Here is a 26,826-nt window from a genome sequence, read left to right as displayed (position 1 = left end):
AGGGAACCAAGAATCCTTCCAAATCGGGGGTTGGACACCAGAACTTTTGAGAATCAAGCCTCAGGCAACATTTCCAAAAATACACTGGGCTTGTTAAATTCTTATATCCTGTTTGTATAATGATGGGGAGCATCCATAGTATAACTGGACAGTGCACACATCTAGAACATCACCGATTTTACCAAAGAACCCATTTCCAATGGTCATGTTAACTAGCAAAATACCTGGTGTTGGCTGGAGACAAGGATGGCTGAAGACTGATGGTAGCCGTCTCTGGGGTGCGGCCTTTTGATTAAGTGCTACCTGACCATCCAGATTAGGGCAATCTACTTCTCCTAGGGCATAGATGAAAACCAAAACCTACATGCCATACTGTGGGGAAACGTTTTAAAGATTTACCAACCACATCACACTCAGGATATGGGAACATTTACTGTGCTCTATCTGGCTTGTGTAGGAATTAAGCCAGAATATCTTTGAATCAGCCTTGATTAAAATTAAGCTTCATAATTTCCACAGCAGGAAATTTGAAAGAATAGTAAGTGCTTTGAAAATGCAAACACTGCTTTACATAGATTATGAAGATTAGAAAAGATTTATACAGAAGTTGCAAAAAAATGGGGTTCAGCATGTTTTTAACCTGTATCATGTCATCATAAAGTTGATTTTCAGGCTAAGTTAGTTTGCTAGAGAGGGAGCGTTTCCTGTAATAGTCAAAAGTTTACTTAATGTAAACCTTGGACAGACCATTGATTAGTAACCTTGAGATCATTAGTTTGTGTTATGAGGAACTACATTTGTTAGAGTATTTACTGTAGACAACAGTGTTTATCACTCAAGGTTGAAAGCTACGTTTGTCATTGGAGATTGAATTTATGGCTAACTTTGGGATTATTGATCCCCTGACTATGATCTCTTGATCTTGTTGTAATTAACTAGTCATAGCATGAAAATTTAACTTTTTTTTTTTGAGGAAGTTCTTGCACAAGTTCTATCCAAATAAACATTAAATATCTGACTTTAGCAGATAAAGACACAAAGCAAATTTCCTTTCTCCTACAGCGGGTTTGGATCTCTTGCCCTGTAGCCTGATGAAGTTGTGTAACAGAATTACTGAATATATTCTGGATATAGTTTTAAAAATTATGATATACGAATGACCAAAAGTCCAGGCTTTGACTATATGAAGTTTGGGTATTTTTGTTTGTTTGTTTGGTTGGTTTCTCAATCCCTTCCTGTCTGCTCTTTGTCATGGGTGCAGATATCTTATCTCTCCAAGGAACATAGCTTTTGGGATTAATCTGGATTCCAAGAAGCTAGTGAAGTGCCATTGCCACTGTGAATACTCAGCCAACATTTTGGTGATGATTGGGACTCTTCATGTCTCTGGGGATCCAAAGATCCTGATGCCTTCCTCTCCAGCCCAAAATGAAGAAGGCCTTTATGTCTCTGTTTATAGGGGGTGGGGTGGGGAACAAGACTGTGGTCCTGCATATCCCTTCCAGCTTCCAGATCAAGAGGAATTTGAGGGGCACCTGGGTGGCTCAGTTGGTTAAGTGTCTGCCTTCAGCTTAGGTCTTGATCCCAGGGTCCTGTGATCGAGTCCCACATTGGGCTCCCTGCTCAGCGGCCGGGGTGGGGTGGGGGTGGGGGGAGTCTGCTTCTCCCTCTCCTTCTACCCCTCCCCCTGCTCATGTTCTCTCTCTCCCAAATAAATAAATAAAAAGTCTTTTAAAAAATTTAAAAGATGAATTTGAGAGGGAGACAAGTCTGATGTCACCAATGGAAATGAAAGCTAGTTTATACACTAATATGTAAATGTTCTTCTAAATAGGGTCTCATATTGGCTCGCAGAGTTGACAATCATCCCTCTTCTTCATGGCTGCTAACATTTTATCTCCTGAAGCCTTCACGAAGACATTATGAATCATAGATGACATTTCTTGCACCATTTCCCCTCTTGCTATTTCTTACCCATGAAGGGCTTGTAAGGGGTGGCTTTACATCCAAGATTCTGCCACAGGCTGTTTGCTCTATACTTCTAACTGAATACACTAAGTTACAAATTTGTGACTAGCATTGCCTAATTCACTCCATTAGTTATGAAGAAATGTCTTTAAATTTTTACAGCACTCTAGCTGTAACCATCTTTTAGGAATTCCTGCGTATAGCACCAAGCCTAAGTCTTCTCTTGACAGCCTTAAAACTCCCCTCCCTGGCTCCTTAATAACCCCTTCCCTTTCTGGAATCACTGTGAACTCCATCTCTTGGGTAAAGGTCCAGGTTTTGTCGGGTCTGAATAGTATTAATTCCTTGGTTAAATCCCATTATCCCTGCCATTTCCCTCCCTAATTTCTGAGAATCATCCTTTCATCCTCTGTCATCTGCCCTCCCATCAGTAAGGAGGAAAATGGAGATGCCTATTTAAGGCAGTTTTCAGATAAAAGAACAGAGAGAATATAAAGACAGTAGAGTGAGTAGACGTGATCAGTTACTGAAGAAAATGGTTGTTAATTGCTTATGTGTCTCTTGGGCAAATTGTATCACCTTTTACAACCTCAAGTTTTCTCTGCAAAATAATGAGGTTTGACTAGGTGATCTGTAAGATCCCTTCCAGGGCTAAATTATACAAACATTTGCTGTTGCTAGATATTGTATTCGGCTCTAGAATTACCGGTAGCAAAAGAAAACAGGAAGAGATGTTGAATTATCCGGTGTTCATTGATGAAAAGAGTGCAGGCTTGCATCTGCAGAGATGGAGTAAAATGCAAGTAAGAAAGTATAATTTAGGACCCTGGAAAAAATTTTAGATTGTAAAATGTAAAAGTTGTAATGATGATTCTATTACAAATGACCAAAAAAAAAAAAAAAAAAACCCAACAAAACAACAAACCCTCAAACAAGCAAACCAAAAAACCCCAAACAACAACAACAACAAAAAACCCCCAAACAAACAAACAAACAAATAACAGTGAAAGGGCAGGTACTTGGTACTTGAATGTCCTCAGAGTTTCATCTCTGCTTTCCTCTGTGTTTTGGGGTTAGGCTGGCTGCCCCACAAAGCTGAAACCATGGCAACAGACAAATTCAGCCTTTTATCTTTAAAGCTTCATAACTAGAGATGTTGGGGGAAAAAATCTAAGGAAGGATTTTGATTGGTCAGGCTTGGGTCACATGCTGACTCCTGGACCAATCATAGTGTGGGGACTGTAGCTCCCACTGGAGCAGAGGATGGAATGGAAGTTTCTCATAAGGAGGCTATCATTCCAGGTAGGCAAAGAGTAAATGACTGTTTCATCTTGCCCTGGTTGTTCTCTTTATCCCTTTGACTCAGGGTTTGGGTCTACCATATAAATTTGCCCTTTTCAGAAGTCCATTATACCTGCAAAGCCCCTAGATCTTTTAAAAAAAATTATGAGTTAGCTCCTGACTGAAGTTTGCCTGCCCAGTCTTCTCAGTGTCTATCTCTAAGTGCTTTTCATGGTAATGACTAGCAACCTTGATATATTTATCTCCGCTACAAGCAAATTGGCCAGAGGTGATAAAGTCCATCTGATAAAAACCACCAAGGAGACACTTGTCATCCAATAAGGTTAACTTGCTGAGTAAGGGGACCCCACACCAAAGGGGCACCTCACCAAAGGAAGACTCAGGCTTGTTGTAGTATTTAGGGGGTGGTGGGGTTTAAGTAAAATTTCAACAAAGCAGTGTAATGCTCACTCAAAGTGAAGCAGGGGGTGTATAAAGGATTTGACATCATGCCTGGGCTGAGATGAGAACTCAGGGTCCTGTTTCCTTGGAAACTACAAAGTTAAGATAAATGTGGAATGTTGTGTTCAAAACCCTTATCTGAAGCTCTGCACCTGGGTTGGAAATTGAGGCTGTTTTTCTGTGTTAAAATGATTTAAATCCTCTAGGCAAAAAAGAGGTGTTTAATTCTCACTAAATGTGATTTCAAACATCAGTTTCTGACAATCCATGATCTTAGAGAACAAGTTTTCTCATGTCCTTTTGTTAATTAACAAAAAGCATTTTCACCCCCAAGCTTTGCAGAAGAGATTGATTCTCTTCCACTCATCAGGGTCTCTCTTGAAATAAAAACATGGTTTTTGTAATCAAACATCAAGGAGTGAGTTAAGGTGAAAATGTCATGTCAGTCACAAAGAGAAGTTGGAGGTCCTTTGAAGTTTACATATATTATTGAGGCAATTATTCACCATTTATTCACTCTGCAAATATTTGTGGAGCTCCTACTATGCTAATCTTTGCAAAGGGATAGAATTTCTATCCTTGAGCAGGTCACAATTTAGTGATGGAAACATTGCAGAAGGAAACAAGCCCAGTACGCAAGGGTGAAGACAACAGTGGATATTGGCATAGATGTTTTCGAGAGCAAAGAGAAAGAAGTTGTGAACTCTGAGCTTAGGAATTTGGTCCAACTCATGGGGAGAATAGTCAGGGGGAGGTGGAATCTGAGGTTCTGAGGTGAGGAAACTTCGAGTTGGAGAAGTTGGCACATGTAGCAGACGCTGTTGATGCCATGCCCCAGATCCGCTCAGTGCATCTCTGAGCTCCCCTGCAGCTGTAGACAGTTTCTGAACATGCACATAGCTTCCCACCATAGTCTTCCACTTGAGAGATTTCTCAGTTGCCAAGAGAGCTTACTTACTCAGCCTGCTCACAGGGCAGCTTGAAAGTGCCAAGGATTTCACATCTGTCCCCCTTTCAGTTCTCAACCACTGAGGGCTGGCATTCAGTGACTAAATCCCAACTGTATCTCCCTGGGATGATTCTGAGGGCCATTCTGAGTTTCTCAGAAGATTCCCATGGAGACTGAACCTCAGTTGCCTACCACAGTAACATACACATTAAGGCAAACTTCTGGGCTTTTATTCTTTCAGGTCTAACTTGCCATATTCCCTCTCTTCCTTCCTTGGATGGCTTTCCACATAAATTGCCTACACCCAAGTCCTTGTCTCAGGGTCCGCTTTGGGGGGAACCCAAATGAAGATGGCAAGCTTCTCCCCTATGGGAGAAGAGCAGACAAGGAGAAGTAGGAATATTGCTTGAAGGTCAGGAAGTGGATACAGAGCAGAACAAAATGGTGAATGCTCTGAAGTAACAGAAAAAATAAGGACCTTGATATTTAACCAGGGTGTGTGTTAGAGAGTTTAAGATCTTGAGCCTAAAGTTATCTTGGGGTCTAAGCTACTGCTTTGGAGAATGAAAGGGAGACAGAAGAGGGGGATGCTGTGAGGTGGGTGAATCAGAGGGGAAAACATGACTTCCTGAGCAGGAGGGAACAAAAGACTGAAGTGCTGGTTGGCATTGAATATCTGAACTTCACTGTTTTTGCTGAAGGATTTTGCATATGATGGCTTGATTATTTCCCTCAGGGAATATTTAATGAGCACTTACAGTTTCTTAGCTATATATGATGTTATTCTATTTCCAGGTAGAGCAAAGCTCTGCTCCTGTTATCCCCACATCAGGAATAATTAAGGGACAATTGATGAAGAGTGAACTAACCTATCATTTTGGAAGTTATCCTCTGTGTAGGAGGCTCTCTAGGTTTTAGGTCAAATTTAACAATCCTGGAAAAACACAGAGAAGCCTGAATTCAACTCTGTTAATCATACACTATCCTTCTATTAACAATTTATTTTGGGAAACTTCACTTGACCCCATTTTGTTGAATACTTATGCCGGAGTTGGGTCTAAGTATGGGTCTTCGGATTTTGAGATAATGGTGAATGACATGTATACAAAATGTGATGGAGATGGTAGTTGACCAACCCCTCCTCCACCTCCATTCTCCCTCTCCTTCTTTTATGGTAACAGAGTTGAACAGGACACATGGTTGCTTGGTGGGAAATCAAACCTCAAGCACCCCTGCTGCTGGATGTGGCAGTGTCATTAAGCTCTGACCAGTGGAATGTGAGTGGAAGGAATGTGAGCAGCCTCTGACTCACTCTTTTAGGAGGAAGTCTGTAGGGTTAGCTCTTTCACCCTTCCCACTGGCTACCATGGTGGTACTTGCAGAAACTTCAGATGCCCCGTGTTGAATATTAGCTTGGGTCCCTCAATGACTGTGTGGAGGAAAGCTGCTTGCTGACCTGGAACACTCACCTTGGACTGAACTATGTGAGAAGGAAATGACCTTCCCTGTTAGGTTTCTTTTTATAGCTGCTTAATTCTTAGTTTAACTCATGTATATATACACATATAAATACTTATATATTTCCTTCGACTCCATCCTGATTTCTAATCTGGTTGGTGTGGGCTGGTTTAGAACATCCAAGATGAGTACGAACACTTGAGCTTTATCCTGCTTGGTAAATGTTATCAATGCAGACAGTTTTTGTTGTGTCCAGTTCATTAATTTATCCACCCATCCTTCCACCTATTCATCCATCCCATATACCTACTATTTTGAGACCTAGTATGTACAAGACCCTTGGCTGGGGATATCCAGGGGACACGAGTGACCCAAAGATGAATTATACCCTGTTCCTGCTTTCAACGGGCTCATAGTCTAGAGACTTTAGGTGGAGACTAAATCACTGAAATAAGGATAATTAGGATTAATTTTTATTCTAGGAATTTTTAATTAAATTTGAAAAAGTCTAGTTTTATTTATATTATTTTATTATTATTATTACTATTTTTTGAGAATGCTCTTCCTGGTAAGTTTTTGTATGCCTTTTTGAGACTAGTGTTTACAGAAGGACTCTTTTTATTTAGTGGCAATAAAGCACGCATGAGAAAAAACAATGCATCAGTCACCATAAACACCGTTTTTTGCTCCTCCCTTCACCCCCGCTCCTTTCCCCCAGGAGTGGATTAAATACTGGAAAAGCTGATGTGTCATTGTACCCTTGAGCCTTCCTGTACTCTAGGGAATTCCCAAGGCTCAAACAGCTTCTTAAGGGATGAAGACCAGAAGGAGGAATTAAAAGAACAAGTCTGAAAGATTTTGCCAGGTAGGAGGAAATGCCTTTTCCCAGGGAGAGTTTGGTAGGTGGGAACTCTAGTTTGTTTCCAAGTATTTTTGCAAATGCCCCGCTTCTCTTTCACTTCTGGGCAGAGAGAGACAGGGACATATAGACAGACCAACAGAAGAGAAAGTGATATAGTTAGACCTCTTATAGCGAAGAGATGGAGAGAAAATGAGACAGGGATGAAGATGTGGAGGAAAAACCCCAAAGAGTATCTCTGTCAGATATAGAATAACCTTTAAGATTCAAAGTGTGATGAAAGGAGATCTGTAACTCTGAACTTTTGTGGAGCAGGAAGATGTGAAATATTTTAAGATTGGGCCCAGAATTTACCATCTGTGTGGAAAGGGGAAACCAATTTATGGGGACTCACACATGTCTCATGAATTATTTCACTGATGCAAATCTTTGGGAGAATTTAAACACGGAGATTAGTGTTAGAACTGTAAGGCCAAAGGAAGAAAGAAAACACTAAAGACTCAGGGAATAAACAAGGCTTTAGTAGAGATATAAATTCAGGTAAAAATGACTCTCTCAGAGCAATCCCAGGGGCAATTTTGAGTTAGAAATAGAGTTTTCTCCCATCTAGTTTGCCAGGATTCATATAATTAGACTCTCATTTTCCTTTCCATTTGACTACCATACACAATTTTAAGAAATAAGTTAGGTGATTATTTAAATTTTTAATGATAAATTTCAAACATAGAGCAAAAGTTACAGAATTCAGAGGGAATACATGTATACTCACCACTTAGGTTCACCATGAACATTTTAATATAGTTGTTTTTTCACATATCCATCCCTCTAGCCATCTGTTAATCCATCTTATTTTTAAATGCATTTTAAAGTAAATTATAAACATCAGTAAATTCCCTAAATACGTCAGCATGCATATCATTTACTAGAGTTCAAGAAAATGATTATTTTTATAAAGAACTTCAAGAAAAGTTAATATAAAATTGGTCAGATTCGGATTTTATGGGCAATTTTTTGATGACTGGGGTTGATACTTAATACATTTAAGTTCACTGGACAGACAGGGATGGAGGAGAACTACAGGAGAAAAATCTAGCACTTTTTTGTTCTCTTTTGTATTGATCTTCAGAAGCTAAGAAACAGGCCCAGGGAATTGCAAATGCAAAAGGGTCCTTTTTATTTCAGCCCCCGAGTGTGTATGCCACAGGCTTTTGAAAGTAGTCTGCCATCACATATATTCTGTCTGGTAGTTTCTGACTCATAGGAATGGGCTTTGAAAGGTCTATGGATGCATTTATTCATTACCAAGAGTAATGAAGCCTCGTCTACCTTTTTGCAGAAATAGCAAATTTGGTGCATTACAGAGTCACTAGAAAGTGAAATAATGAATGTTATCTACCTGATATTTTGGCCTGAAATAAAAACACCATGAGTCTTTTAAAAAAGATCATACAAGAAATTGTTTTGCCCAAACATTCCAACCTAATCTTACGTCTTATGTTTGAGCAACTCACTGTGTAAGTGAATTTTTGTGGCTGTGAGTTTTAAAAGATTCACCTCTGGTTGCACCTCTCCCCTGCATCCTTGGGCATGGGTGTAGTCATAGACTGGCTCCATTTTAGATTTCTCAGAGATCTTAAACCAAGTCCCTTCTAATACTATGCCTGTGATCCGGTTTTACTTACTCTACAAATTTGCCAAATGTTTAGTTTTATGATATTTGTTCTGATTATATTTTTTAATACAAATGAATTAAAAATAAAATTATAATTAAAATAAGAAAGTGAACCCAGTTGGCTTTGAGTCCTCCATTTACCAAAAAATAATGGCCTAGGGAGCACCAATCTTCCCAAGAATGCCTCTAACTCTTTGTATAAAACATTCTCTCTTAAGAACAGGAAATCATTTTTTTCCTGAACAAATGAATTTATGCAACAGATCTGTTCTGAGCACCTACTGTGTGTCAGGCACTGGGGGTATATCACAGAAAACAAAATTCCTTGTAGCACTTCTAGTTGAAGGTGGGACATGACAACAGGTAATTCATAAAAACCATGATGAATATTACGTAGCACGTTAGAAGGTGATAAGAAAAGAAGAAAAGAGGAAAAGCAGAAGGGGGTAAACGGGGTTGGGTGTGCTGCGAGAACAAGGATGGGTAGCAGTTTTAAGTAGAATGGCTGGGGTGGACCTTACTGAGATGACATCTGAGCCAAGACTTGAGGTAAGCCAGGGAATCAGCCATGTGGATATATGGGGATGTATATCATATATGGGACCACATGGGGATGTGTGTAGATATATGGGGATATATGTAGACATAGATGGACATATAGGATATATGTGGCTATTTGTGGATATACGTAGATATATGTGGATATGTGTAGATGTGTACGGATATATAGGGATATATCTGGGTATATGGCGATATATGGGGAAGAGCATTTCAGATGGAGGAAACAGTATGTATAAAGACCCTAAACAGGGAGTGTAACTGGCTTATTTGAAGAACAGCCAGTAGGCCAAAGCGATCAGGGTCTAATGTGCGAGGGTGAGAGGTGAGTTAGAGAAAACTGGGGGCCGGATTACATAGAACCTTGCAGCCTATTTTGTTTTTTCACTCTGAATGCAACAGGGAGCCATTGGAAGCCTTGGAGCAGAGGTGACTTAGGTTTTAAAAGGATTTTGCTGGATATATGTTGAGAATAGACTTCAGAGAGAAAGGTTAGAAGCAGGGAGAGCCATGGAAGTTGTTGTAGTAATCAAGCAAGAGAGATGATGGTGGCTTGAACCAGCCTGTTTGCAGTAGAAATGATGAGAGGATCAGTTTCTGTGTAAACAGCTTTAAACGTTGATCCAGCATGATTTCTTGGCAGGTTGAATGGAGGGTGTGTGTGAGAGATGAGTTCATCATAACTCCATGGTTTCTGGTCTGTGCTACAAGAAGGTTGCAGTTGCCAGGAACTGAGAGAAATGAACAAAGGGAGGGAAGAAGGAAGGAAGGGAGAGAGAAAGAACAAAGGAGAGCAGAGAAGGGAACTGTTTTAGGTGCTGAGCATATATTAATGGTAAAGACACAGTTTTAACAAATCTCAGTTATTCATTGAAATAAATGTACACGTTTCAGATGAAGAACAGAACAGGGAGTGATTTGCCATCAGGCTTGGGTTAGGAAGGTGATGCGTGAGCTGGGTTGTGAAAGGTGACTAGAGCCTGCAGGTGTGTGTATGTGTAGGTGTGTGTGCACGTATGCGTGTGTACTGGGGCCAAGGAGTAGTACACAGCCTTCTAGGCAGAAGGAAGGAATAAGTGACATATTCTGAATCATCAAAGTCTGAGTGGACTTGGCAAACCACACTGACTTATAATTCTATAAACTCCAGAGAGATTTGTAGCGTGGTCAATGCATCTTGCAATCTGTAAAGAAATATCATTACCTTTCCAAGGGCTTGATAGGTTTGTGTCGCTGAATTTAGTGGGTATTTTTTCAGTTTGTCTTAAAAATTTTTATTATACGCTATTTAAGATATGCAAAAAGGTTCAATGGCACTTAAGTTATTTTTAAGCTGAGGCCCTGCAGACAAAAGTGAAAGATTCAGCCCAAAGAACATAGACAGCTAAGATTTCAGAACATAAGATTTCAAAGAGCTTATCTCATCCAGGTGACCACCAACTTGCTGTCACACCTGATACCCCACTTCTCCGATTTAGGGAATTTTCTCTCACTGCTGTAACATATGCTGTTCCTATACAAACCTCGCTTTCATCATAGTGTGATTATTTCCTAGACATAATGAAGCAGAAATGTAGCCACAGCTCTTTGATTCAAGCAATGCATTTTTTCTCTTGGAATAAAAAAATGGTGAGGCTTGGTTCTATCAGTGAGAAAGGATTCAGTTTTTGGAATTTTGTTCTGTGGATTATTTGCTTGACAAGGTAATGGTAACCTCCCAAGTTTTATAGCTTTCTACAAAGTGTTTCCTACCCCATTAGCTTCTGCTGTCTTCACAGTAACCCTGCCAAGTAGTGATGGTGCAGTATCATAACCTCTATTTTATGCTGACAGAGCTGAGGTTTAGTGAGTTCAAGAGACTTCCAAGAAGCTATATAACAAGAATGTGGCAGGGTTGACACTTGAACCAAAAAATTCAAAGTCAAGTTCTATGCAGTTTTTGCTGCTCCACACTACACTTTCTTCTCAGATTCTGGAGCAACTTTCTTAAAGGACATAAAAGAAATAACGGACAGGGTGTATGATGCCCTAGGCAATTGCAGAAGGCCATCTTGCCCTTATTTACTACCCCAACTTGCTCTTTCTGTGTTTCTTGGTGATAGGAAGTAGGGAGTGGCAGTGTCCTGACTGCCCCAGGTCTTCAGAGGGGCCTGATCTACTTAGTGGATTGTAGGGATTCTTCCTGAATGAAACACTTGAGAAAGGTAGCGTAGTTATTCCCATCTCTGGCAAAACCAAGCTCATGAAATGCTGAGGTGATGGAATTTATAAGCTACACATAACTTGGAAGAGTTTGAGTATGATTTTGCCCTTGGATTAAAGCACTCAGCAGTTCAAACATTTATATAATGATCACAAAAGGGAAAGATTTATTAGTTTCAACAACGTATCCAGCACTGCAAAGATGTCTCAGATGGTGGCTCCTCTCTCTGTGTGTTCACAGCCCAGTAAGGCAGATAAACAATTAAGCAATGTCAATGCAATATGGCAAAGAGAGTAGGTGACCTATGAACCTAGCACAGTGGGAAACTAGGTGAATCAAGATATGAAGAGGGCCTAGGATATTTAAAAACTGCCCAAGAGCTGACATTCTATTCCGTTCCCAAATTTTCAACACCTTACAAATTGTGTGCTAGTCTTGACATGACCACAGCTGATGGGAGAGTGTCATGGCCATCAACATCCATTTCCTGCTTTGCACACTGCCCTGCTGAACTCTGCCATTGCAATCCTTATCCCTCCTGGAGGAATGCTCCAGGATTCTGCATCTTGTTATTTTTTTTCTGAGCCTCATGACACATTAATTGTCATTGAAATGTTTGACACAGCCTCCCTCAAATATGTTACAACAAAGTTCTGTATATATCCAAGCCATCATAGCATTCGTGAATGGGCACAGAAAGCAAATGCTAATGTTTATGCAATAGGTTAAGGCTAACCTTCATTTTTCTTAACTGTTAAACATGCCGTGTGGATTCTAATGTGATGTGTACAGAAGAATCCGTTCATGTCCCCCAACTGTTTGCTTTCTGGAGCTTCCTGTGGCCCAGGACTGTTCTTGTGGTATACTCCAAGACTATCTTGTAAGAAAGCCAAATAATACAGTGCTTAAAATAATCGTGTTTAAATGACCAGAAAAAAATTGAAAAGAGAGAGAGAGAGAGAAGATAGCTCTTTACTATTTTAGGGAATAGAGTATAATTACAAAGCAAATTGAAAAAATGTGTTAAGTTAATTTTGCACATTTGCATTGGGTCTTTCATCTAAATATTTTGAAGCTTCTGCTTACCTCTCAGTCAGGTATGTATAAAGAAAACATTTTTAATTGATCGCCTCTTCCCTTTCCCCACCTAATTGATAATAGACACTTGCTTTTTTCCATGTGGAGCTGAAGATGCTGTTGAAAGTAAGTGGAGCAGACATCTGTCTGTCTGGGAACCGCTGCATGCTAAATGCATGGAAGAGTGGTTTTCAAAGTGTGGTCCCTTGGATCCACTCAGCATGCAAGTTCTCACCACCCAAACCTATTAAATCAGAAACTCTAAAGATGGGGTCCAGGAAGCTGGGTTTTAACAGGTCCTCTGGGTGATTCTGATACAATGCTCAATCTAAAAACCACTGGCGTAGGACATTAGAGATGGCATCTTTTCATTTTATTTTCGAGGGGTCAATAGAGGGAGAATAGGAAACTTGAAGGAGACTGGTATATAAAGCACAGCTAGTTTAATTAAATGACATGAAGGTGGTTTATGGTTGAAGACTGAGAAGCTCTACCCAGCTCCCCTCTTCTATCCCACCTTCTGAGTTCATGCATGTCAGAAAACCAAAGGTCTCCATTAGATGTATGCCCTCAGAGCTTATGCATCACCTGGTGTTTGAGCTCCAAGAAGGCTTGCCCAGGTTCCCTGCACTCCAAAACTTTAGCTCTCAAGGCCTTGGATGAGCCCTATTTGGGGTTGTCCAATACCTCTTCTGAGTCCTTGCCTGTGCTGTTGCATACCTGGAATTCCCTTTCTCCACTTGCTCACTTGTAAATTTCTATTCCTCTTTTAAATCTGAACTCCAGCATCATCTGCTCTGTGAAGCCTTCACCAAGTGAAGAGAGATGCTCACCCACTGTGTTCCTCAGCACCTTGTACAGATTTCTATATTATTTTGCTCATCCCACAATATTACAATACATCCATCTCTTTCTCTCCACTAGAGTTCCAAGTCTTCTCAAGAGAAGAACTGTTTCTTTCATCTTATTTCTAGTGCCTGGCATATTATCTGGTACACAGTAAACACTCAATAAAAAGGTTGCAAGAGTATTGCAATACTTTTTTCCTCTCTCTATGAATTATTATAATTCTGCTGAACCTTTGAGAGTAAGTGGGTGACCTCAAAACCCTCTGCCTCATATTATGTATATTTCTTAAGAACAAGGACGTTCTCTTCCATGACTACAACACAATGATCAAACTCAGGAAATGTAACATTGATACAGAATTATCATATAACATTCAGTCCATATTAAATTTTTACCTGTTTTCTCCCTTTATGTCCTTTATAGACTTTTTTTTTTCTAATCCAAGATTGTTCATTGCCTTTAATCGCCACTTCTCCTTAGACTGTTTTAACCTCAGTTGGTTCCTCAGCTTTTCTTTGTTTTTTTCATGACATTAATATTTTTGAGGAGCACAGGTCAGTTGTTTCTTAGACTCTCTCCAACTTTTGGTGTATATGATTGTTTCCTCATTATTAGATTTAAGTCACGGGATTGGAGGAGAACTACCATGTAAGTGATGTAGTTTTCTCATGCATCACATCAAGAAGTATGTGATATTGATGTAGCCTACCATTGTTGGTTACATCATGTCCACCATGTTTCTCTGTTGTAAAAGTACTTTTTTGCCCTTTGTAACGTACAAGTAATTTGTTAGGAGATACTTTTTTTTTTTTTTAAAGATTTTATTTATTTATTTGACAGAGAGAGACACAGCAAGAGGGAACACAAGCAGGGGGAGTGGGAGAAGCAGGCTTCCTGCAGAGTGGGGAGCCTGATGCGGGGCTCGATCCCAGGACTCTGGGATCATGACCCGAGCCGAAGGCAGACGCTTAACGACTGAGCCACCCAGGTGCCCCTGTTAGGAGATACTTTGAGACTGTGTTAAAACCTTGTTCCCCAATGTGCTTCTACCCAATAGTTTTAGCTTCATTTGATGATTCTCCCCTGAATCAATTACTACTATGGTGGTTACTTGCAAGATAATTTTTTTTAATTGAATGAATCAGTCTTAAAAAATAGATTGTCCTAGTCAACTATTGAACTATTTGACTTCTCTCAGCATACTTTGAGAGAAGTGTCTTTCTACCCCACACTCATTAGAATTATTTCCAGAAAGAATCAGTATTCTATGCTAGCCCTACCTAATTGCTCTTCTTTTAATGGCTTCATTTTTTTTTTTTGCCTCCACAATGAACCCTACATATTCAAATGCAAAACCCCTTCAGCAGCTTAAATTAGATATAAACATCTTCATGAAATAGTATATAAAATATAGGTGTTAAGTCCTTAATCTATAGACCTTTTTCTCTTCATCAATGTAAATACACATATGCACAGCTGTAAAATGTTTATAAACTTCTGGCTTTTCCACTGGATTTCCATAAAAAGCTCTGGTACTTTATTTACAACTAACTAAAAATACTTCTCATTTCTTGTGATTAGTTGCATTAATACTAATAATTAGGATATAACAGAATATGAAAATGTAGATACCCTATTTCAAGGTTTTCTGTTTCATCCAACTTTATTAATCCAAGAGTTAAAAAGTTATGGTATGGTATTTGATTGTAACAATAGTAATAATAATCATAATCATAACATCTGAATTTATTTTGGATCATACTTCCTGGCACTTTCAAACTCTCAAGCTCTTTATTCTCAAGCTCTATTCTTTATGATCATGCATTCATTTACTTTGCCATTAGATGAGAGTTTATTGGGGAATAAGATATTTACAGTCTTAAAGTATCTTCCCTCAAATTACCTATATACCTTCATGAGGAGGCATTAGTGGGAGATTGATGTAGAAACTGAGGAACAGAGAAATCCAATTATATCACATCTATTATTGGAAAATTATTGGACCAATACCTTGGAGAGTGTTTGTAATATAGTGGGCAATGTAGTAGGTGTCCCAGATCAGTATCAAGCCCTTGAGAGTCCTCACATAAACCTCAAAAGGTGAACTGGCTAGCTCAAGTCCACAAAGCAAATGGTCAAGCTGACACCAGAATTAAGTCTTGACCTTTGAGGTCAAGGATTCTCCCAGTATTTTCTGTTACCATAAAATAGTAAAATAGATGTGGTTATCTCACATCCTTGAGTCATTTCTTTTTTTTTTTTTTTAAAGATTTTATTTATTTATTTGACAGAGAGAGACATAGCGAGAGAGGGAACACAAGCAGGGGGAGGGGGAGAGGGAGAAGCAGACTCCCCGCCGAGCAGGGAGCCGGATGCGGGACTCGATCCCGGGACTCCAGGATCATGACCTGAGCCGAAGGCAGTCGCCTAACCGACTGAGACACCCAGGCACCCCTTGAGTCATTTCTAAGTAGTAAATTAAGCATGCACAGTAGAAATGTGTCCTTAGGGAAATAGGATGGCTCCACCTCCACTTTCTGTTGTTTTTTTTTTTTTAAGATTTTATTTTTATTTATTTGACAGAGAGAGAGAGAGAGAGAGAGAGCACAAGCAGGAGGAGCGGCAGGAGAAGCAGGTTCCCCACTGAGAAGGGAGCCCGACGCGGGGCTTTTTTTTTTTTAAGATTTTATTTATTTTATTTTATTTATTTGCAAGAGAGAGAATGAGAGACAGAGAGCATGAGAGGGAGGAGGGTCAGAGGGAGAAGCAGACTCCCTGCTGAGCAGGGAGTCCGATGTGGGACTCGATCCCAGAACTCCAGGATCATGACCTGAGCCGAAGGCAGTCGCTTAACCAACTGAGCCACCCAGGCGCCCAAGAATCCTTACTTTTAACCCCCTGAGGATGCTGAGGATGGCTGGCTAAGAAGATAAAGAGGAGGTGTTCCCTGTTCCAGTTGAAACCTCATTCAATGTGAATGTCATGATTTTCTTATTTTTAAACACATGGACTTCTTTAGAGTCAAAAAAACAGAAATGGAATTGGGACTGGATAATTTTCATGGAGGCCTTCAGGAATGAATCCAAGTTTAGGGGAGGGAAGTCTGATATTCGGCTTCTTCTGGGAACATATAAAATATTTTCAGGCTATCCTCATTTTATCAGGCAGATGTGCTCCTGAGATATTTGAATATTTCTGCATGCCACAAATATTTATAAGGTCATCCAATGCTTGTATAAAAATACAAGCAAAATCATCCAGAAATGTTTATGTTCCACCAAACGGATTCAGTGTGTGAAACAGAAATTCTACCCATGCCCCATATGCTTTATCCTTTTATAGTCCTATCTGGACAATTTTAAACAGTGAAGTCTGAGGTACACACTCGGTGTTTACAAAACTCTTCCTGAGTTGGGTTAGCAAGACCATCTTCCCTGAACAATTGAAACAATGTAGCAATAAGCCCTTAATTTTGTATCAAGTTTCTGTTGGTCTGGGGAAAGACATGGTTCTATATATTTTTTTAAATCAACTTTTTAAGATATAATTAACATATGATATGATGCACTCATTTAAAATGTATGAAGACAGAATTTTAATTATGAGGTTTCTTTTTTTCCCCTAGGTCCATATCCAGAATGGAGACTTGGAAGGCGTTTTGGGAGTTCATCATTCTTGCAGCTAGTTTTGGCTTCATCAAGTCACAGAGAATTGGTAATGCATTGGATTCTCTAAGCCAAAAATGATGACCTTGCCAGGGACCTATGGTAGTGACAATCTTAAAAGAAAATAGTACAGAAGCTTCATAATTAATGGAAGGGAAATGCTTCTTTTCAGGAGAGCTTAGAATCTAGAAGCTTTTAGTGAACAGCGGGCACTTGATTTTTTTCAAAGCTTAACCTCAAATGACAAAAATAAATAAATAAATAAATAAAAGAGCTATTAAAAAATGCTATACTTCTGAATGTATTACCAGGCTCTCAAATGCTTTTGTAAACATGGGCCTACTCTCTTGACTCCGCATTTTGCTTTGTCTCCTTTAGCAGAGCTGTTCTGTGAGGTAATTGTCATCATGAGATGGATAGCTTCGCTAAATGCCAGTGACACCTCTGGAATTTTTTTTGCAGTCATTTTAACAGATTGTTCTGACTTTTCATGCTGAAAGTCTCATGAAGAGAAGATTGTTTGAGTAGCTCGAAGCCCCACTGAGACAATATTGAGGTTTAAATATTTATATATAATTACATACACTGTTATTTGTTGGAAAAAAAAAAAACCCATGAAGCTCTCTAAATTTTCCCTCCAGCTCTGACTCCCCGCTCTTGTGAACAGAAGCTGTGACAGTCAGTCTTTTCATGTTTCGAACACCTTCTAAAATGACAAAGGGCTGGTGGAGGGGTTAAGAAAAGTAACAATGTATGAAAAGGTAATACATCTCTGGAGGTGCACATCATGGAACCCATACTTATTTGCCTGGAAAACTGTTCCACAGCTGTGAGTTTTCTCCTGTTCGGAAAGATCACGGAAACACTCTCAAGTCTGTGTTTGATTTCTTCTGAAAGAGATGTTAAGGGGACAAACCAGGCAGCCATCCCTGGAGCACTCACTGAATTCTTTCCTCTCAACAGGATTGCATTCTGGAGCACCAAAGGGAAGTAAAGCTTAAAGGGCCATGAGCTCATTTATTATCTGCCTTTTCAATAATCATTCCACTCGGCTTTATGATCAAGATTAGGCAAACTCCTGAGAAGTGGGACTCTGGAACCTAGAAGTGATTCAGTGTCCCTAGAGCATACCACCCTTCGTCAGCCCTTCTCTGCCTAAACTCTTACAAGGTCTTTGCCTTCCTATAATATGGATTTTTAATTTAATCTTCATTATGGCAGTCCAGAGTATGAACTGGATGTCAGGAGACCTGGTTTCTAATACTGGCTGTTCGAACTGATTTACGTGAGTTACTTTGCTTTCTAGATCTTATTTCCCTTATCTGCAAGATGGGTAAATTTGGTTTACATTCTTCTATACTTGCATTTTTCAATACAGTGGCCACTAGTCGCATGTGACTATTTAAATTAAATTAAAATTCAGTAAAATTTTAAATTTATTTTCTCATTTGTGCTAGCTACATTCCAAGTGCTCAATCACCACATGTACCTCGTGGCTATGGTATTGTATCACATTATCTCATAGGATTCTTTCTAGCTCTAAAATGTTCTGATTCCCTTATTTAGTTTCATTAATGTTCAATATTTCCATTCTTGTGATATCTTCTCCCTTTGTCCCTCCCTCTCTCCTTCTCTCATTCCCGAGTATTTCCTTCCTTAAATATTTTTTTGGGTGACTACTCTATGCTAGACACCTGAGTGATGGACAAACAAATGAAAGATACAGTGTCTGTTTGCATGGAGCCCACTGTCTAGTTGGGGAGATCGCCATTAGTTGAATAAGCACATTGATGAATGTTACATTACAAACCAAGATAAAAGAACATGATTCTATGGGAATTTATTAGAAAAAAGAAAAGAGAGAGAAAGGGAAAGAAACTCAGTGGATGGACTAGCATGTAGGGGCCACATGGAGCTTGGACCATGGAGAGCAAAATGGAGCGGGGAGAGTGAGTGTGGGGCCAGCCCCAGCCAGTATTTTAACTCTCCTGGCACAAGACCAAATGCAAAATGTATTTAACCAGCGTGGGATACTCATTCCCTGGTTGTTGAGCCACTTGAAACTAACATCCTCTTCAGCTGGTTTCTGCTTTTGTTTCTCCTCTCTCTCATCACTGATTCACGGGTTCTCCTACCATCAGCACGGACAATCACATTGCGAAGCGTGGGGGAAATGTCATGATGGTTACTGACAAACAGAGAGATCATAATCACCTCTTCCCTTTTTTTTTGGTCCGCACGAGCACAGTGTTTAATTTGTGTATTTACTTCTTGTCACAGAAATGCAATGTTTGAGTTGGAAGAGACCAGGTCATCTGGTCAAGCCCTTATAGTAGAGAGATGCAATCTGAGAAGCAGAAAGATGAACTATTGGCTCAAGTCCTGCAGTCAGCTGGCTTCTGATCCCTTCCATGCTGGAGACCAGGGTGGGCCCAGCTGGAGCACCACTCGCTCTGGCCACTGTTGGGGTTGTGTTTCCGGGGTTGGAATTGGGTTTGGAAGTAGTTGTACAGTGCAGGCTTGAGTTCAGGGAGCCAAAGGAGCCAAAGGAGCCAAATGGGAGCCACGCTTATGGTAATGCCACGAGATAAAACTAAAAGGGGCTGGTGGTAGCTAGGGAGTGCCAGAGGTCAAAGCTGGAAAGCAGATGTCTTAGGTCAGGTTCTAATCTCTAGATGCAGAGCCTGGGACAGGGATTTGGTGAATGTGTTATTGTGAGGGAGTACTCTTTAGGACAGACCTGTAAGGGAATAAGAGAAGTGAGACAGGCTGGGGGTGAAGAAGCCAAGCAAGGATGTAGCCTCAGGTAACATCCAGCCTTGGCCTGAGCCATGGAAGATGCTGGAACATAAATGGCACCATGAGTTGTTTCAGTAAGGCAAGGGGGCCAGGTGCTTGTAAGCCCATATGATTGACCATTGGCCACCCAGGTGGTATAACTTTCCAGGTGTCTCCAGATGTGGCTGCTCTGCTCCCTTCAGCATGGACAGGTCTCTAGACCAAGTGTCAGAGGGGAGCAGTTAACTGTAGCCCTTGAAGCAGGTGTGCCAGCCAGCAAAGATCTAGGCGGGGCACCAACAGCATCCTCTACTGGTTGAAAATATTTTCTTTTATTAAGTTTAAGGGATGGGTGGAGGGCCGTGGTCAGGGATCTCACTGAGGGGGTCAGATGTCTGTTAGAATGAAACAGAGAGTGGCAGGTGAACAAGGGTAGATGGTGGCCATGAGGAAGCAAAGGAAGATGCATATTAGCTATTGTCAAAGAGCTGTGCAGGCCGATCTGCAGGCTGTGAAGGCAACGAATGGGGAGAGATAGAGTCACTGCCAGAAGCTGTCAATTTTGTGCTGTTTTATCTTGAATTGACTCTCTTCCCCAGTCTGCAGGGAAGCGTCTGTGGGAGATGTCGTGTTTCTAGTGGACGCCAACATCAACCCCCAACATACCCACAGCATGCGGACCTTCTTGTACATCATGGTAAACAGCTTCAATGTCAGCAAAGAGACCATCCGCGTGGGGCTGGCTCAGTACGGCGACATGCCCCATTCCGAATTCCTACTTTCCACCTACCCCCGCAAAGTCGATGTGTTGAAACACATTCAAAGGTTTCAATTTCGGCCTGGGGGCCACAGGTTGGGCCTGGCCCTGCAGTTCCTTCTAGATCAGCACTTCCAGGCAGCAGCAGGGAGTCGGGCAAGCCAGGGCGTGCCTCAGACGGCCCTGGTGATCAGCAGCAGCCCAGCTGAGGACGGTGCGCAGGAAGCCGCCAAGGCCCTCAGGAGGGCGGGCGTCCGGCTTTATACCGTTGGTGTCAAAGATGCGGTTTTGGCCGAGCTCAAGGAGATTGCGAGCAGTCCTGAGGAGAAGTTCGCCTCTTTTGTTCCCAACTTCTCTGATCTGGGCAGTCATGCTCAGAAGCTGCGGCAACAGCTCTGTGACACTTTGGCAAAGGCAGTTCAGCCTGTTGACAACGTCTTTCCAGGTACAGAAGACTTGCCCCTTCTTGTTTCTGATCTAGAAATCACAGAGCTCAAAGCTTTATCTCTTCTTCATCTCTCCCACTGTCCTCCTTATTTTCCATATGTATGCATGTTGAATTTTAATATTACAGTCTCACTAAACTATCTGTACTCTATGCTCCTCTCCAATCATTGACCAGAGACTTACCATCTTTTTAAATAAATAGCATGGGCCATATGCTGGTTCTATATGCAGATGTAGTGGAAGTCCATTTTTGGAGGAAGAATATTTGTTCCTAGAATGATATTCTTCCTAGATTGAACTTATCCATGTTGTCTGGATGGGGGGTCGAGGAGGGGAGAGGGGCAACAGATCTTCCAGGAAGCTTGCTTATTGCTTAGTTTATTGCCAGTGTGTTGGTATAAAGTATTGGTTATGAGCATGAATTTAGGGGAAAGTACGGTCTGGGTTCAAATCCCACTTCTCCACTTTTTAACTGTGTCAATTTGAACAAGTTACTTTATCTCTCTGAATCTAAGTTTTCTTCCTAGGATGGTAGTACCTGCCTCAGAGAGTTGTTGAAATCATTAAATAAAATTATGCAAGTCAGGTGCTTATCGCAGTGCTCAGCCCATCAGAGGTGATAGCATTATGATCATTACCTGTGATGATCTAACTCATTAGCTTTGTATGTCTGTCAGTGGTGATGGGGCAGAGACTTGCCGAAATCCTTTATGAGTTAATTACTTAATTCTATGAGAAAGCAAAGACCTTTGAGCAGAGGAAGAGAAGCTTGCTAGTGGTTTTCATCAAAATGCATAAGAGGATAGAGCCTTCATTACTTATTCATTATTGTGGCATTTCTACAGAAGGCAGGTAAATTGGAAGAGGTGCTAAAACTTTTCACCCATTTGATGCTGCAAGTGTATGGTGGCAGTATTGCATTTGTACAACCAAATTATATGCCTTGCTTTTGTGTATCACTTCAGGGTTTACAAAAAGGTTTTATATACTTAGTAATACTAACTACCATTTGCTTGGTACTATATAGTTTGCCAAACCTATTTACATTGCCCAACTGACTGATAGATACATACATAAGGCGATTCTTTGTTAGACCCATAGGGATGTGTATGGTACATAAGGCAATTAGTATTTACTTTTACATAGATATGTAAGGCAATTGGTGTTATTATTATTTGCATTTTTCAAGTGAGGAAACTGAGGCCAAAGGTAATGTAACTGGATGGCAGAGCTAGGATTTGATCCCAGGATCTTAAGACCAGATGCATTCCAATAGGACAAGTGTCATCGATTGTGTTCCCCAGAAGCAGAGCCTGAGGCAAGGATTTGGATATACATTATTTATTATGGAAGAGCTCCCAAAGGGTTGGTAAGGATGTGGGGGGTGCAGGACAGAGAGTAGAGAAAAGAAAGGAAAAATGTGATCTCAGGCAAAAGTTCCAGAGGGTAGTTTTAGCTTGATCCTACAGGAGAGCTCAGGAATATAAATTATGCTTCAGCTAGGCTTTCATATATTGTAGGCAAAGCAGCTCCAGCAGCTGAAGGGAAGTCCTCCAACGTACAGTGTACAGAAATGGTAACAAAGAATTCAAAAGGACTTCGGCAGAGCACAAATAATGTCTGCTATAGTAGATTATCTTATTTTATCCTCCAAACAACTCTGTGAGAGTGTGAGGGCTGGTATAAAAGTTTCAGTGCTACAGAGAAGAAAGCCAAGTCTCAGAAAGGTGGGTGATACATAGGTCACAGGGCTCCTAAGTGGTGGAACCACAATGATGTGTATAATGGAATGCAGGATGTATTCCAGTTTTCTGACCTGTTGGTACCAGTACTCTTGTAGAGATGAAGTTTATTACCACTGGAAAGAGCACAACTCCTTTCTCAGCATGCTACTACATTTATAGAAGGGGTTTTCTTCTTCATGAGATTCAAGGGATTGTCCAAGTGTGTTCCAAGATTAGACGTATCAGTAGAACAAGACAGAAGCCTCAGGAGATGATGGAGTTGAGGGAAGGAAAAGCACAAAAAATGTTGTCATTTCTCTGAGCACTGTCATTTAGGGTATCTGAGGACCACAGAGTCTAGTCTGACTGGCCCTGCTCTCCTTTCTGTACACCATCCAGCCCCATTGGTTCTAAGCATTTTGAGTGAAGACTCACAGACTCCATGACTTTTGCCCTCTTTCTTGCAGCTTGCAGAGAGGCAGTCTTAGCAGACATTGTCTTCCTAGTAGACAGCTCAACCAGCGTTGGACCCCAGAACTTCCAAAAAGTGAAGAACTTCCTTTACTCTGTCATCTTGGGGCTTGACATCAGCAGTGACCAGGTCCGAGTGGGACTTGCTCAGTATAATGACAACATCTACCCAGCCTTTCAGCTGAACCAGCACCCTCTGAAGAGTGTGGTCCTGGAGAAGATCCAGAATCTTCCCTACCGTACAGGAGACACAAACACAGGGAGTGCCCTGGAGTTTATCAGGAGGCACTACTTGACTGAGGCAGCTGGCAGCCGGGCCAAGGACAGGGTTCCTCAGATAGTTATCCTGGTGACAGATGGGGAGTCAAATGATGAAGTTCAGGAGGCAGCTAACAAGTTAAAAGAAGATGGAGTGGTTGTTTATGTGGTAGGGGTCAATGTCCAAGATGTCCAGGAATTGCAAAAAATAGCCAGTGAGCCATTTGAGAAGTATCTCTTCAACATCGAAAACTTCAACACCCTTCAGGATTTCTCAGGAGGCATTCTTCAGACTCTGTGCTCAGCAGTGGAGGGTAAGATAAAAGGTAAGAAGCTGCATCAAAACCCAACATTCCAACGAGGACACCTAATTACAGTATGAGCCGGGATGCACTGAGTATAGTGGAAGGGCAGGAGAAGGAGCTGGCTGCCATCTCTGGAGAACCTGGGGGGACTTCCTAGGTGAAGGAACATTGGAGCTGGGGGTTGAAGAATGAATGCAGTTCTCAGGGGTAGAAAAGGACATCCTGCCATGTTGTTCAGAGGAAGTCCAGAAGACCTATGTTCTTGTCCTGCCTGTGCCACTTTCTAGTTAGGTGAGAGAGGACAAGCAGCTTTACTTCTTCATTTCAATGCTCTCATCTGTACAGTGAAGATAATAACACTTGCCTAGTAGGATGGCTTATGGGGATTAAATCAAATAATGTGTATAAAAACTGCTAGCACAAAATAACTACTCCACATATATCCATTTCCCTTGCCTCTTCCATTGGTGGAAGAAGAATAGGTGAGAGGTGCTTTAGTCTAATAAAGCAGACAACAAAGACAGCAGGGTGGAAGAGGGAGAGAGTCTTGTGATTGGTTTACACAGAGGAGGTGGAAGAATAATATGCACATTGTTACATAATTATAGTACCTGTCCCTCTTATATTCCCTGCATCCTTGAATTCAGTTTTCATGACATCTTGATTTGATTTACTTTCTCCTCTATGTCTTTTCCTTCTTCCTCCTCTCTTCAATTCCAGAATTCACCCAAGCTTATGCAGATGTGGTCTTTCTTGCCGACACCTCACAGGGCACATCACATGCCAGTTTCCAGTGGATGCAGAATTTCATCTCCAGAGTGATTGACCTGCTGGATGTTGGCAGGGACAAGTACCAGATTGGGCTGGCTCAGTATGGTGGTCAAGGCCACATTGAATTTTTGCTCAATACCTACCAGACCCGGGATGAGATGATTGCCCATGTCCGTGACCACTTTTTGCTCCAGGGTGGCTCCAGGAGGACGGGCAAAGCTCTGCGATATCTTCATCAGACTTTCTTCCAGGAGGCAGCAGGAAGCCGGTTTCTCCAGGGTGTTCCGCAATATGCAGTGGTCATGACCTCAGGCAAATCTGAGGATGAGGTCTGGGATGCCGCACAGACTTTGAGGGAAAAAGGCGTGAAAGTCATGTCTGTGGGTGTACAGGACTTTGACAGGAGAGAACTGGAGGGGATGGCAACCCCACCCCTTGTATATGAGATGCAAGGACAAGGTGGAGTCAGACAGTTGATGCAGGATGTGGGTGTGGTGATCCAAGGGACCGGGCAGCTCGGGTTCGGGACTGCATCTGAGAAGGAGCCTGTAGTAGGTAAGGTTTGGTCCCTACATGTGTGAGCCGCTGGGAGGTCTCAGAAACTCTGGGGGAAAGAGCAGAGAAGGGGGGCATTCTGGATTCCTCAGTACTGCAATACCAGCACCAGTGCAGGGGGAAGAGGAGGAGGCATGGGGCTTCCTTGGGCATACACCCTATATCAGTTAACTGTGGTCACAGTGAGGCTGCATAAGAAGCCATCCAAAAAGTCAGTGGCTGAGAAGAATCATTTATTTTCGCTGATCTGCTGGGGATCAGCTGATCTTTGTTGGGCTCAACTGAATGGCTTTCCTGATATTGCCTGAGCTTGTTCACAGATTTGAGATTTGGCTGAGGGTTGGTTGATCTACATTTGGTTCTGCTCCATAGCTCTCATCTTCCTCCTGGGATTGTTAGGCTAGTCTGGACACATTATTCCCATGGTAACTGCAGAGGTGCAAGAGAGAAAACCTAATTACATAAGCACTTTTAAGACCTCTGCTTCATCATCTGCTAACATCCCATTGGTCAAGCAAGTCATATAGTCATGTCATCGTAAGAAAGTATGTTTCCCCCATAGAAGTGAGATATAGGGAGTTAATATCTCTGAACAATAATTCGAGTTACCATATGCCTTTTCTAGGAGAAGGAGCATTCAGGCTTCTCCCCAGAGAAGCTGGTGTTCAAAATGCTCAAGGGAGGTGCTATTAACATTTTGAGTGAGGCATTCATAGTGTAGGATTGTACTGTGCATTGTCAGAGGTCTAACATTCCTGGTCCCTGCCAGTAGCATCTCCAATGACAATTCAAAATGCTGCCATATATTTCAAAATGTCCCCTGGGGATGAGAACCATTGAACCTCATCTCCTGCTAAGTCCCTTTATACATTCTAACCATTAGCCAAGCTGAACTGCTCACCATTTGCTATGTAAGTGTCATACTTTCCCACCACTGTCTCTGCCCTTGAATACACCATACCAGCAGCCTGGAATGCCCACAGACAAAACTTTATCCTTCAGTTGTTAAGTTATCCTCTCGGCAGAGCTTCTGGTTGATCCTCACAACAGAAGTGATAAATCCCTCCTTTCTCTGAACTATCATAACTCTGCCCAGACCTCTCAACATGTAAAGCTTGAAAGTCCTGGGAATTTTATAGTCAGAAGAGACAAACACATGTGAGACAAGATGAGGAAGGTCCAAGCAGGGCTAATAAGAAACTAAGAAGTCCCTTACGGACATTACATTAAGTAGAAGTAGAATAGAAAGGGAGGGGAGGTAATGGAGAATCTGACCTGGGAGGAATTGTGTTGGTCCCTCAATAATGGGTATGGTCTTAATATACAGGGAGAAGAGAAGAGCCTACTCTTGGTAAGGGGAAGAGCGTCAGTGAGGGTGTGGAAGTGGGAATGGGCTGGATGAATGTGGAAGAAAGTGAAAAAAATGGAGCCGATTGGAGGAGGGGGGAGGGTTTGGAGGTAGTGAGAGATGAGATTGATGAGGTAGAATGGACCCCAAGGGTCTCAAAGTCCCTGGGAGGTAACTATAGGCTTTTAAGCAGGAAAAATGACATGACCAAAATGGTCTTTAAGGAAGGCTTCAGGGGGCAGGCTGAATTCCACATGACACCTCAGACTCAGAAAGACTGTAAGGCTGAGCTGTCATCTATCCACATATGGAGGAGCCACCTGGGTCTAGACCAAGGTGGCTCTGATGATGAGGAAAGGGAATGAATCTTGAAGACAACTTGAAAGGAAATATAGTTGACCCTTGAACAAC

The 26,826-nt window shown here is 41.5% G+C and overlaps 1 protein-coding gene across 1 annotated transcript in view; it reads left to right on the top strand.

Moving 5' to 3' along the window:
* Window positions 1-16,974: 16,974 nt before the first annotated feature.
* LOC110570658 (collagen alpha-4(VI) chain-like) overlaps window positions 16,975-26,826 on the top strand; it is a gene marked incomplete at its 3' end in the record, with an annotated part of 83,050 nt that continues 73,198 nt past the window's right edge. Inside the window, exons 1-4 of the mRNA XM_021678709.1 lie at window positions 16,975-17,050; window positions 20,379-20,981; window positions 23,175-23,762; window positions 24,462-25,067. Coding sequence (XP_021534384.1) covers window positions 16,975-17,050; window positions 20,379-20,981; window positions 23,175-23,762; window positions 24,462-25,067 — 1,873 coding nt within the window. The remainder of the gene's footprint in view (window positions 17,051-20,378; window positions 20,982-23,174; window positions 23,763-24,461; window positions 25,068-26,826) is intronic.

This window comes from Neomonachus schauinslandi, chromosome 1, assembly GCF_002201575.2.
Source record: "Neomonachus schauinslandi chromosome 1, ASM220157v2, whole genome shotgun sequence".
Classification (NCBI taxonomy): domain Eukaryota; kingdom Metazoa; phylum Chordata; class Mammalia; order Carnivora; family Phocidae; genus Neomonachus; species Neomonachus schauinslandi.
The sequence above is the reverse complement of the archived record's forward strand: the minus strand, read 5'-3'. Positions and strand labels throughout refer to the sequence as shown.